This window comes from Cyanistes caeruleus, chromosome 3, assembly GCF_971803275.1.
Source record: "Cyanistes caeruleus chromosome 3, bCyaCae1.hap1.1, whole genome shotgun sequence".
Lineage (NCBI taxonomy): Eukaryota > Metazoa > Chordata > Aves > Passeriformes > Paridae > Cyanistes > Cyanistes caeruleus.
The window spans coordinates 27,154,101-27,166,601 of NC_141703.1; the positions used below are offsets into that span (position 1 = coordinate 27,154,101).

The 12,501-nt window shown below is 34.6% G+C and overlaps 1 protein-coding gene across 1 annotated transcript in view; it reads right to left on the minus strand.

Annotated features, from left to right (window-relative positions):
- Nucleotides 1-12,501, minus strand: part of CCDC138 (coiled-coil domain containing 138) — a 32,871-nt gene that overhangs the window by 17,639 nt on the left and 2,731 nt on the right. The window contains exons 3-12 of the mRNA XM_023918227.2: nucleotides 11,852-11,930; nucleotides 11,221-11,336; nucleotides 10,406-10,590; nucleotides 9,320-9,478; nucleotides 8,036-8,155; nucleotides 6,572-6,649; nucleotides 6,385-6,495; nucleotides 4,057-4,221; nucleotides 3,179-3,298; nucleotides 1,907-2,096 (exon numbers count right to left, since the gene is read on the minus strand). Of these exons, the coding sequence (XP_023773995.2) occupies nucleotides 1,907-2,096; nucleotides 3,179-3,298; nucleotides 4,057-4,221; nucleotides 6,385-6,495; nucleotides 6,572-6,649; nucleotides 8,036-8,155; nucleotides 9,320-9,478; nucleotides 10,406-10,590; nucleotides 11,221-11,336; nucleotides 11,852-11,930 (1,323 nt within the window). The remainder of the gene's footprint in view (nucleotides 1-1,906; nucleotides 2,097-3,178; nucleotides 3,299-4,056; nucleotides 4,222-6,384; nucleotides 6,496-6,571; nucleotides 6,650-8,035; nucleotides 8,156-9,319; nucleotides 9,479-10,405; nucleotides 10,591-11,220; nucleotides 11,337-11,851; nucleotides 11,931-12,501) is intronic.

Below are 12,501 nucleotides of genomic sequence, written 5' to 3' on the forward strand. Positions count from 1 at the left end.
GCAATTATTTTCATTAGAGCAACTAGTCCCATTCCTTCTATAAAAAGCTGTAGTTTTAGCATAAACATTTTATATCCTCATCCACTGTGAGAAATTATACAAAGGATGTAGACTAAGTGAACCAATCTATTTTCTTAACTTCCTGCTGTCAAATCTTCCTCAGTATCTTGGAATTGCACTGATCATCTGGAGCACAGAAAATTAAGGAGAAGGAAACAATTTATCCTAGTGCATAAGTTTAACTACGGTGCCATCTGCTGGATACTGACGTTCTGAAGGAATGAGGACATATGGTCAAACCAAATCTGCTACTTTATCACCAGATCATTAGTGCCATGTGGTCAGAGTGATCAAAATTCATTCACAGTGAAATCTGACATATGTTTAACAACAGATCATATTTTCTGTGTTACAGAAGGCAGCAGCAAAAAGCAACCATGAGAAACTAAACTGATTCATTCTCATCTGTTTAGGGTAAATCAGTCTCTGCAATGACTAATTTTTCTATTTCAGTTCCTCTTGCATTGTTTCTATCAAACATTCCTAAAATGTGAGTCTCAATTTGAGATTAATCATGCTTCACCAAAATATGTTGACTGAAATAGTTCCTTCCAACAGCTGGAACACTGTGTTAGTTCATGAATGATGTCAGAATGGTCTTCCACCATATTTTAATCCTGTGTTTACTATACATACTCACAATATAAATACTGCACAGGTCATTAAGCACAAAAATGTACTAATCTGTTTAAATATCTAATCCAGAAGCACGACTTCCATGAGAAAATACTCTATTAATTATTTATGTATTTAAAATCTTTGGCATTCCTGTTTTGTGTCAACCAGGCTGCCACAGATTGTAGCAATTTGGTGACATGGATATTTGCTATCTTAGAAATGCCCCCAAATTTAACATATTTCATGCAAGTGACTAAAAAAAATCAGATGCCAAAGCAGACATCTGATTTTGACATTTTAGCATGGTATTTCAGGAGTACCTCGAAAATTAACATCTCTCTAACCTGTATCAATCTTTTCATGTATTGACATAAGTAGTGTGTTACTTGTAAATATATTTTAAAATACAAACTATTCTGAGAAAAAATGGTAGCAAAAATAGAAACATGGAATAATTTAGGTTGGAATCTAGTCCAACCTTCCTGTCAAAAGCAGGACCATCTCTGAGGTTAGGTTAGATTGCTCAGTTGTAACTCCACTATAAAATTACTTGCTATCAAAATGATCCGTGCTTTTAAAATGTCTTTGAAAAGGGAAAAAGAAGTGGTTAGTACCACAAAGAGTTGGAAAAGGGTTATAGAGATGTTCATTCTAATGCTATCCTTGTAAAATTTATTCTTGCAGAAAATCCCAGTTATGCAGACACACAGTACTGCTAAGATGCTGCAGGTAAGCAGCAATCACATCTTACACCTGCTCTTAATGGTATAGAATTACTTTTCTGCCTGACTTCCATAAAAAGGGATCTGCAACACCTTGTTCCCTGTTTCTCTTGAAGAAAGGTAAGAGTTCATAACTGAAGATAGCAGTTAACAAATCAGCTGAGAGAAGAGTTATTTTATTCTTTAAGCTGTATTTTCTACATTTTTTCTCACACTGTTCAGACACAATCTGATTAGTGTAATCTCACAGTGTCTACTTTGAAACCTTTATCTTCTCCCCTCTCTTCAAAATGCTGACTTACCTGATAAGTCATCACGTTAAAAAACACACATAAATTCTAACATAAAAATAGCAAGACTCATACTTGTATATTTTCTTTCACAATACTCAAGTAAAATCACTTTTCACTAATAAAGTATAATAGACCCTACAGTATCATTAAAATGCTTTTTGTCCAGGCACATGACTGAAATAGATAGAGTAATGTTAAAAAATCTTGACTTACCTTGTTTCACTGTTTTAAGCACAATCAAAGTAGACAGAAACCTCAGAGGCATACAGAAACTCTTAAAGAAAGCTGTTGACTTTGATTTACTTTCTGTAGACTGTTCAGAACTGTGTGGGTTTCCCTTACACACTATGCCTTTGAAAATATCTTCACCAAGTCTCCTCATGGTTGATCTCATTGTTGCATGCTGCTTCAAACAGTGCATACAGTTAGTGCAAACATTAAAACTTGACGTACATATGATCTCCATGCAATTAAATATTAAATTGTAAATGCTTTGACCACGCATAGGAATATAATCAGTATAGGAGATACTGCTTTATGTTCCAGAAGTAGTTGAACAATATTAATATTGTGCCTTATCAACACACACTTCAGCAAGACACTAATTAGTGAGTGTCCTGAATACTCTGATGTTACTTAAGTTGCCTCTGGTTCCAGAAAAAGCTGTTTTAGTCAACTCAATTTTGTAAGCTTGCCTGAAGTTATATCCTTTAAAAGCATTTACAGAATCAAGGTCTAAATATGAAGCTTAAGAACACTGTACAGGTAACATCTATTAGATTTTCATCATAAACTCTACAGAAATATTTCCACAGAATCAAACTTCACCATATGCTTGTTTAAAATATAGTTACTTAGTAGAACTGAACCCCAACATCTTACTATTGTATTGAATTTAAACTCAGGGTATTTACAAAGTTTCCAGCATTTGATTTATCAAATGAACATTGACAGCACTATGCTGGGTCTTTACTGTATGACTACTGTCTTTTTCTTTATAATATTGCTAAGTATTTTCTTATGGCAATCTAGTCAAAAAAAGCAAGGAATGACTTCTGGTTAGACACCCAGCAGACAATAGAAATATCAAAATTTCTTCACTGCTTTGTCACTCACTTCCATCACTTTCAACAAATCTCACTCATAAAATACAGAATAACTGCCTTCTCCAGTGCAAGTTTTGTTAATACATATGCAAAAATATAGTTTTAGATGTGCTTAGATATCACAAGAGAGATCACATATGTAGGAAAACTACATTTAGATACACAATGCAAAATTTAAATTTAACTTGAAAACTAATTTGTTTTTCATTTGCCACCTGTCTGTGGTGAACACTATGAATTTGTTTTACAAAGACAGAAGTTTCTTCTCTATATGCTACCTGAAAACATCAATTTTCATATGTATTTAATATGCAAAATCCATTAATACCTTCTGTGATTTTTTCTTAAAAACATACTGCATGAGGACTACTTGTCTTACCTGTATATCAGATGTGTCTAACTGTCTTATAGACCAGTAAATAAATTTAAGCACAGGCACATGCAGTTTAGGATTCACATATGGCATCCACTGGAGTTGCTCGGTAGCTATAGGCAAAAGCTGCAAAAATATACAAAAACAGAATTACATGCAGTATATGAACTATAAACTAAGTGTAAGTGAAAAACAAACAAACAAACCTCCTAACTTTCTCTTGGAGTTTATCAGATTACATATGCAAATATTCTCTGGGCAGATCCAGTACAGCTAACAGAATTTTAGGCATACACAGGTTCTAAATTTTATATAGGTTTGCATGTGGGAGTGGAGATACATGTGAGCTCAATTTCAGTAAATACAATCACAGTGGCTTTTATATAATGAAAAAAAAATGATTCACAAAAAAATGATTCACAAAAAAGTGAATTTTCTGAACACCTCACCAATTTCTAAATCCTGGTATCACAAGAAAAAACAGTAGAGATGTTGAAATACAGCACAGCATCACCTTTTATTGGTGGTAAATTGAAATTTTAGTATCTAAATAGGCATTAAAACATTTTAAATTTGACCTGGTGATCTTGAAACAATGTATCCCACATAAAACACATGACAAGCTATCACCTTACAGAAGTCACTTGAAATAAAATGATGAAACTCTTAGGTTTAGACAAGGCACCACATTTTTTATTAAAAATTATCTGTATGCTTTACAAATGACATATTTTCTATTATATCTAACTGCTGGGATGAATATTGACTTACTAACAATTATTTTGTTTCAATTACATGCTTACCTTTTATAGTCTCAGAATCATTTAAAACACACTGAAATCTGAAAACATATTAACACAAGCAAACAATCCAAACCCGTTTACCTTCATACACTTTTCCTGAGTACAGGTGGTTTTTGAACTCTGGGTAACCATAGGTTTATGACTGTCCTCTCTCTCCTCCTGTGCTTTCATTTTGCTAAGATGCTGGTCAGAGATCCAATCCATAAGATACGTTAAGAGCTCATAGACTTGTGAATTCAATGGTAGCTGTAATATATTCACAACATCAGATATTTCAGCTTTCAATTTAATACTTTTTCTAAGCTAAAACATTAATAAACTGAAATACATGAGAGTACATTAGCTATGAAATATTATGCACAATAGAAAGGATGAGAATTTTATGCCTGATAAAATCTGAGAGTTACTGTAGTGTCAGCCTGTAGAAAATATATTCAGTGATGGAGACAGTGATCTTGAATAGGCCATGTGTGCTCTGCTGGACCTTGTACCTAGGGTATTAGAAGCCTGTATATATTAATGTAACTGTTACTTACAGTATCTCTGGGAAAAGTAACCTGTATGCAGATCAAAGGTTGGAAGGTGGCAGTCCTGACTAGGAGACAACTGCACCTCAAGGAGTCAGAGATCCACACCACTGTTAACTTGGTGCAGTCTGTGCTGTGCTGCACAGATCAACCCAGTGCAGTTTATCCTGTGCCAGGCTGCAGGATAAACTCAGGCAGCTCCCTCTTGCTACTGCTGATCCTGCCTGGCCTTGGCCTTGTCTAAAAGGGCAACAAGCTCTTCTCCCATGAATGTCCTTCATGAACAGAGCTGTTTCCTTGCAAGAAAATTATATATGTTGCATGGCCAAAAAGGAGGGGCTTCTCTCAATGGACAGACTCTGCTCAGCATGCCCTGGGAAAAGTCCACCAGGGTTCCATTTGATGCTGCACAAACACAACATTCCCAGCATCTAAGGGGACACAAGATTTACTCACTCTCTGTATTCCTCCTCGCACTCTACCTTATTAAAACAGCCATTTAATTAAGCCATTTGTTGACAGGCCTTTCTTGTAAAGACCCAGAAGAAACCCTGCAGCATTTCTTTCTCCCACACCTCACTCCCCAGTACAAAACAAACACCTATTGTGATGGTTTCTGGGTGTGAAAAACACACATCCATAACTTATTTTGCACTTTGTCAAATGGTAGTAAAACAGCTTGGAAAAAAAAAAAAAAATCGCATACAGAATCCCTACACTTTATAATTCTGGACAAATGAATTACAGTAGAAAGCAAGTCTTTAATGTCCTTCACATGAGGAGGATTATTTCAATGCACTAGACTTCCTTTGTTTCATTTCATGCAATCCACTGTTAATAAATTTAAGTGGTAGTATTGTTTAAAAAAAGAACAAAGACTTCAAAAAACTCTCATCTTGGCTCTACTACACTGCAATGTAATACTTTACAAAAGAAATCCAGAGATACCTGAAGACAGGCTGCATGAAAAATCCCCTAAAGACCTCAAAAGTTTTCTTCTATCTACCTTCAGGTAACTCTTTTCCTTTTCACTCAGGACTGTAACTACTGATCCTATTTGTATTTCATGTGCAACCAAAGTATGCTAAAACCTATATAAAGAGAATTTGTTGGCTATATATAGACAGCACAGTTTTAAGGCATTCATTGTAGATCAATTAGATAGGGTGGTGTGAATATCTTCCTCATATCACAGTTTACCTCTAGCTGGAAAAAAAAAAGCATAACCAGCTGGGAGATGTTGGCAGAGTAAATGGAACTACACGGAGAAAGAAAGAATTTCATTAAGTGATGTAAGAATATTTTTTAAGGAAAAAAACCTGATTGTTTTGGAACTGAATGAAACAGCTTAGAAAGTGAATGAACATCGCATTTAATCTCTGTCCTTCCCTAAAGATTATTTCTCAAAAAAATAATAGTAGCATATCACTTTTGGTTTAGAAGATTACGGTTCCTTATTGGATACTTCCAAAAGACTACTTTTTACCTGGTGTTATTATTAAGGATAGTGCAGCAGTAACCAGAATGAGTCTAAGATTTGTTCTGGCACCACAAAAAAAAACCTGTGACAGTGGACACAGGTTACAATTCTAATTGGCAGATGAAAGATAACATGATATGAAGAGGAAAACTTGCCATATAAATTAAAATATACACATATACATGCACATAAACAATATAAAATCCAAGACATATTTTAGCAACAAATCTAATTCTTTGGCAAGTGTGTGTTTTCCCCCAGTATAATATGTTCTCTTCTTAGTGTAACTCATGCAATAAAATTAGAAGCTACATTTTACAATTTATAGTAGATGCACAGAGAACGTTACACTGCCTAATGTCTTTTGAATGAAAAGATTCAAGACTACTGCATAATTCTTACCATAGCAGTTTTTGATGTTGCCATCACTTTTTCCTGTTTCACAGGTTTGCTTTCTTTCATCACTTGACATAAATCATTAGATTTCCGTACCATTGAAAATTCATGCTTCCTCTACAACAAAATACAACAATGAATTATATTTCACTGGTTACCTATAAAAGCAGGTACATGTAAGAACAAACCTTACTTGTAGATTTGCTAAACGAGCTTGTACGTTTCGTGCTTGACCTTCCAACTTCTTGTTCAATTCAGTTACATCACTTAACTGAAAGAAGCAGAAAATATTAAACTGTCTGTAAATTCAAAACTCACATCTTAACTACTACACTGAAGTAACTTAATGTTGTTGAGCAGCTAAATTATTTAAATTTTTTCTAATTAGCATGAAAATTGATAGAAACAAAATCATCATCCACCTCCCTCAACAAGTTACAGGATCATAGACTGGCTGAGATTTGAGAGCACCTCTGGAAGACATTTTGTCCAACCCTCCAGCTCAAGTTGGGCCATGAAGAACTGGCTGCTATATCCAGACAGTTTGTGAACAGTTCCAAAGTGTGAGACTCTTACTGCCTCTGTGGGCAACCTGTTCCAGGAGAAACAGGACAGCAGCAGTATCTCGTTGACCTGCAGCCAAACCTTTCAGAGTGCAGGGGAAGAATAAGCACTACAGTGACACTCTAGGTATACAGGCACTTCACATTTGATCACTTTTCATGAAGAAGCGACATAAAAATGAGCACAAATTCAAGAATGGCGTAATAGTCATGTTAATGGGGAAGGTGGTTACTGACCACACTAAAAAAAGAGTTTGTTCAGTGAGAAAAGATCAGGCAAACTGCAACCTCCATTTAAATACAAAAAAAGCTCTAGCCATACAACAATAAACAGCATAATCACCACAGAAGCCCTCAGTTTCCACAGAAATGCAAAGATTTTATAATGAGAGGAAATAACAAGAGAGGTGAGTTGCATCAGAACCATCAACATCCTAGGAGTTAGGTCTGACTTTCTTAAGGGAAAGAATAAGGATCTGCAATAGATTTTTATTGTATTCGGATTATCAGAACATTGATTAGTTCAATGAATAAACAATGCTAAAATAATTTACATAATTTGTGTATCACCATTTCAGATCAGACTTAACAGCTAAGTGAGACAAATTCTTACTCTATTCATTACTATGAAACACACCATTCTAGTTTACAAATCAGGAAAATACCATTTTCATTAAAATTTTCAAAAATAACTGAAAATACTGATCAAACATGAAGTTAGAAATACACATTCTACTTTTTATTTAATAGAATCAGCATAGCAATTTAGCATAGCAAATCTGCACAGGCTGAATTCCATTATATTACAAAATACTTTCTCTCCATCCATTCTCAATGGATTTTCCCTTCCTAACAATTAGCTGCTGCTAGTGAGCCACTGGAATAAATCCTACTTCTTTTTTTATACTGTGAGAGGTCAAAAAGGCTAAATTTCAAGTACTAGAAACAGGTGAGAAAAATACTTTCAGTCATTCATACAATTCCTTTTCTTAGAGAAACAAATGGTTGGCAATTTTGCAAACTCAAGCTGCTCAAATATTTAAAATTGTTGACTGTAACTTGTAGAATTATTCATGTCAGGAAACAAAGTTTACCTGCTTTCTTAAAGAGTCATTCACTTCCTTCAAGCTGTCAAATGATGACTTCAGCCTCCTATTTTCTTTAGCTAATTCTCTCAAGGCTTCTGTCAGCTGTTTAACCTCTGCCTCATGCTGCTGTAGAAATATCAAATTTAAGAACATGTTTTAAAGAGACTATTCCAGAAATAAAAAGTCTCAGTTAAGTGTTAATAGTCAGACAAACTTTCAAATATCAAGTTCTTCATGTCCAAATTTGCACGTCCAGTCAGCAGTGAGAAAAACAAGATCCACACTGCCTATTAAGAAGGATCTATAGAGAAACTGAGAGCAACATGCACAGCCTATAGCTCCTGCCCATATAGCTGCCTATTCTACCCTGACCAACTGTATACATGTACATTTCTCAAACAATTCAGATGTGGGATGCTTTGTGAACTAAAATCAATGACAAAGCTTTTACTTACAGCTCACTCTTCCAAATATTTACAAAAACTTGTGACTGTGGTTTGAGGTTTCAATTCATGCTTCTGGCTTTGCTTACTATGAATCAGGCAGATTGAGAAACTAATCCTATGTCTTGTAGAGACTGAGGCTCTGATTTACAACACAAGCATATGAATTATTAAATACTACCTGCATATCCACTGCTGTTCATCTCTTACCCCTGAAATTTGTTTTATATTTAATCTTCTCAGGACCTTAGATTTAAGTACTTCAGATTTGGTAAAATTGCAAGGTTTTATTTTACTGAAAATATTCCAGCTTTCATTTCTCCCCTTCCACAAATTCACTCTTTTTCACTACTCTTTCTTCCCACACCCCCAAAGTTAGGTTTGTCTTCCTCCAAACTTTTTGAGTCTTTGTTTGCTAGTACTCTATGCGATAGGTGTTATAAGACCTCCACATGTCTTAAAGCATTCCCAAGGAAATCCAGTGCAACTACAGCTAATGCTAAGATACTCATTTAACTTAAACACAATTACACACAAACCACATTTTTTTCTCTAATATTGGTCACATAGCTTTCACTACTTTACAAAATAACTACCTCCTTTTTCTAATTTGTAACTGTAAAATGTACTACACATCAGACAACTAAATGCACTATTCTGAAACAGAAGTCATACAAAAACTCTAGCAATATTGTTCAGTACCTTTTATTTAAATCTTTCCTTTGGGGATTTCAAGGACTTCAAAGAAATAAGCAGGATTTCCAGCAAGCATGGGATGGCTTAAGATAATCACAATTGAGTTAAAGGGCATATAGAGCAATATCTACCATTAAATACATTATTTCACCTCTTTCATAGCTGCAATTTTTGTGTGAACTTCTTCCTCAACACCCCTTATTTTAGCCAAAGCTGCTTCATGTGTAAAAAGCAATGCTTCTTGTTCTGTTAGACAACGCTCTCGTTTCTGCAGTTGCAGAGCATACTCCTGCTGTGCTGAACTTTGTCTCTGTATCAATAAAAAAAAAGTTAAACTACCTTAAAAACCCATGTGAAATTTTCCCAAATTATGTTGAATTTATAATTTTGTCCCATGCTTAGCTCTTTGTGAAATTATAGTTACACTGTTCAGTTTCCTCCCTCCTTAACCCAAAAGACTTCCATGTGCATTGGAATGGTTCAGCCTCCAAATATATAAAATCCAACTCTACATTGTTGCTCTAGGAAATTAAACTTTGGAATTCCAAAATATTTGGATAATGGTATTAACTGCAAGACAGAACAGAGTCTGATGTGACTGTGTTCAACACTAGATTAACAATATTGTTTCTTCAACTAAAGAGAAGCATCCCTGAAAAAGTGGTGAAGAAAAAAGAGATACAAAATTATTTTTATCTCATACGTTGCAAGAGACAGTTGTAGCAGGGAACCCAGCAGAAGCTTAGGAACTATTACAGAATAAAACCATATAGGAGGTTCTTCTGTTAGTAGCCTAAACCTGCTGGAGGTGAACTGGTGGGGTTTTGGAGGAGGCCACTAAGGCAAGCACTTTGGAATGCTTAGAGTCAGAAGAACAGTTTCAGATGTTCTCAAGACAAGCAATGGTTGTGGGTGTTTCCCTCTACACCCACAGTGTGTCACAAGACAGTCTTGGACATAGAAACACTCGTGTTCCAACTCCCTCAAGCTGAATCTGCCCATGTACCTAATCTACCCAAAATTCAAGTCCAAGCATCATTACTGAATCACTGAAATAATCTAGGAGAACAGGCAGATGAAGACAAAGATTTAGTATATAAGTAGCTGTGATTAGTATAAAGTAATAGTAAAAAACAATGTACGTTTTACTATGTAAGTAGTTTCAGATTTCTTTCTCAAAAGTGCAAATTTTCATAGCATTATTGAACAAAAATTTTAAGGTGATTCCAGTTCCTACCTGGAGCTTCTGATGTATGATAAATAATTCATCATAAATTTGACTGATGTAGGGTGGTATTAAACCTTGCCTATTGCATGCCTGAGCACCAGTCCCACGCAAAACTTTCTTTAACAAACCATGGTTGATAATTTGGTCCCTATTTTCTTCATTATTTGTAGTCAAATGTGATGGTAAAGTGAGGCCTGTGGACATGGGAAAAAATGCACTTTACATTAAAAAAAAATCAGTCCTAGCTAAATATTGATAAGATTGTTTTATCTCAAAAACGTGTTCTACGAATTCAGAGTTACAAGTATAGAGATGCAGCAAAATGTGAAAGTAATCTAAAGAATTACAGAGATTTGAACAAAGTTCTTGTTCCCTGATTTATTCAAACTGATCAAGAATCAACAGTTTTATCAGTAAAACTATTCCCTGCAATATAAAAATCCCAGAGATACCTGTATGGAATCTATGCACAGACTGAAACATGTCACCAAAATCTCCTATTATTTTTGTAAGGGCTTCAGGCAAGTGATTTGCTGCTGATTAGACCTTAGGGTGACACCTAAGTAAACTGAACAAGACTGAAGAAACTACCAGACACCACATAAGAAAATAACATTAGTATTGCTTCAAGTATGTCTGAATGTCCTAATTCTAAAGGAAATATTCATACTGATGTGAAAGGTTAAAACACCACATTAAAATACATTTTAGGTGACTAGTGTACTTCTCAACTGAATAGAAATACAATTATTAGGAAGTTTTTAAAGTTACATGTTATACTTCACAGAGAGTTGTAAGAATGTATAAAATCAAATATTTATTACCTGTTCCCATGTATAGAGCTGTATTTTGAATTTCATCAGTTTCAGAGCAAATAACATTATTTTCTTCTACTTCTAGACCACTTGAATCACAAAAAGAATCTTTCTCATCATCAATACTGGAAGTACAAAAGAGCAGTAACTTTAAATTACTCAGTTCCTTTCTAACATGACACATAACAAAGCACTGAAATAAGTCTGTATAAAAAGGGCAAACATTGCTTAATGTAAGACTTTGATATTTTACTGATAACAAATAGTAGAGTTAAATAATTTGGATACAGGCATTATTACTCACAAACCTTAACCACAGCAATTACGTGCTGCTGACTTAAAAGCTGTTACGATAACTAGGCTTTTCATGCTGTAAGCACATGTAAGTAACAAACAAAACCAACACTCTTCTCTAACTACAAACCACCAAATTCCTGGAGAACTCAACAACTAAAAAATTGTATTTTTCTAGTTTGATGGAAAATAGACCTTAAAAGAGATTTCTTGGCTACTGGAATTGAATTATCTCTAAATAAACATAAACCAACTTTTGCACACTCAAAATAACATTATTTATTTGCTGTTTATCTGAATTATGAGAGAAAATATATAATAAAGGAGAAATAAAAACACCTCCTACCAATCCCAGTGTTTCAAACTTTTTTGGAAATCACTAGATCTGATTCTGTTCTCTCTTCCAGTTTCAGAAAATTCTGATTCTAAAGAACAATTTGATAAAGAAATAGTTATATTTTTAATGAACTATCAGTGCCACCTGAAATATAAAAAATTGCAACAATTTTATTTTGCATTTGAGAAGCTGACAGTAAGAAATCAACAAGGACTTATTAAAAGTACTAGTTGTGTAGATTTAAGAACCAAACCCACCACTGATGCAGCCTGATGAATTACGAACTTAACTGTAACAGTTTAAGCCACAATAAGAATTACTTAGCTTTCATATCAGATTTGTCTTTCTGAAATTTTAGTTTGTCTGCCTATAGAAATTTTTCTGTAACTGAAGTCTGACATAGATTTAGCCTGCTGTCCCCATGCACCAGTTTCTGAAAGAGATCAAACGCATTCTAAATATTAAACATTTATGCATCTTTAAATTAAAGCTAAATATAGGCATCATGAAGTGGACTGCTACCAACTAACTCAAGCAGGACTTAAAGAAACAGGCTGTGAACCATTGCTCCAAAACATCCTTTGCACTCTTTACTTGTTAACACTCCCAGTCATCACAACCCCCTGATCAAGATTACCTAGCTATTTAAAATGAGAAAG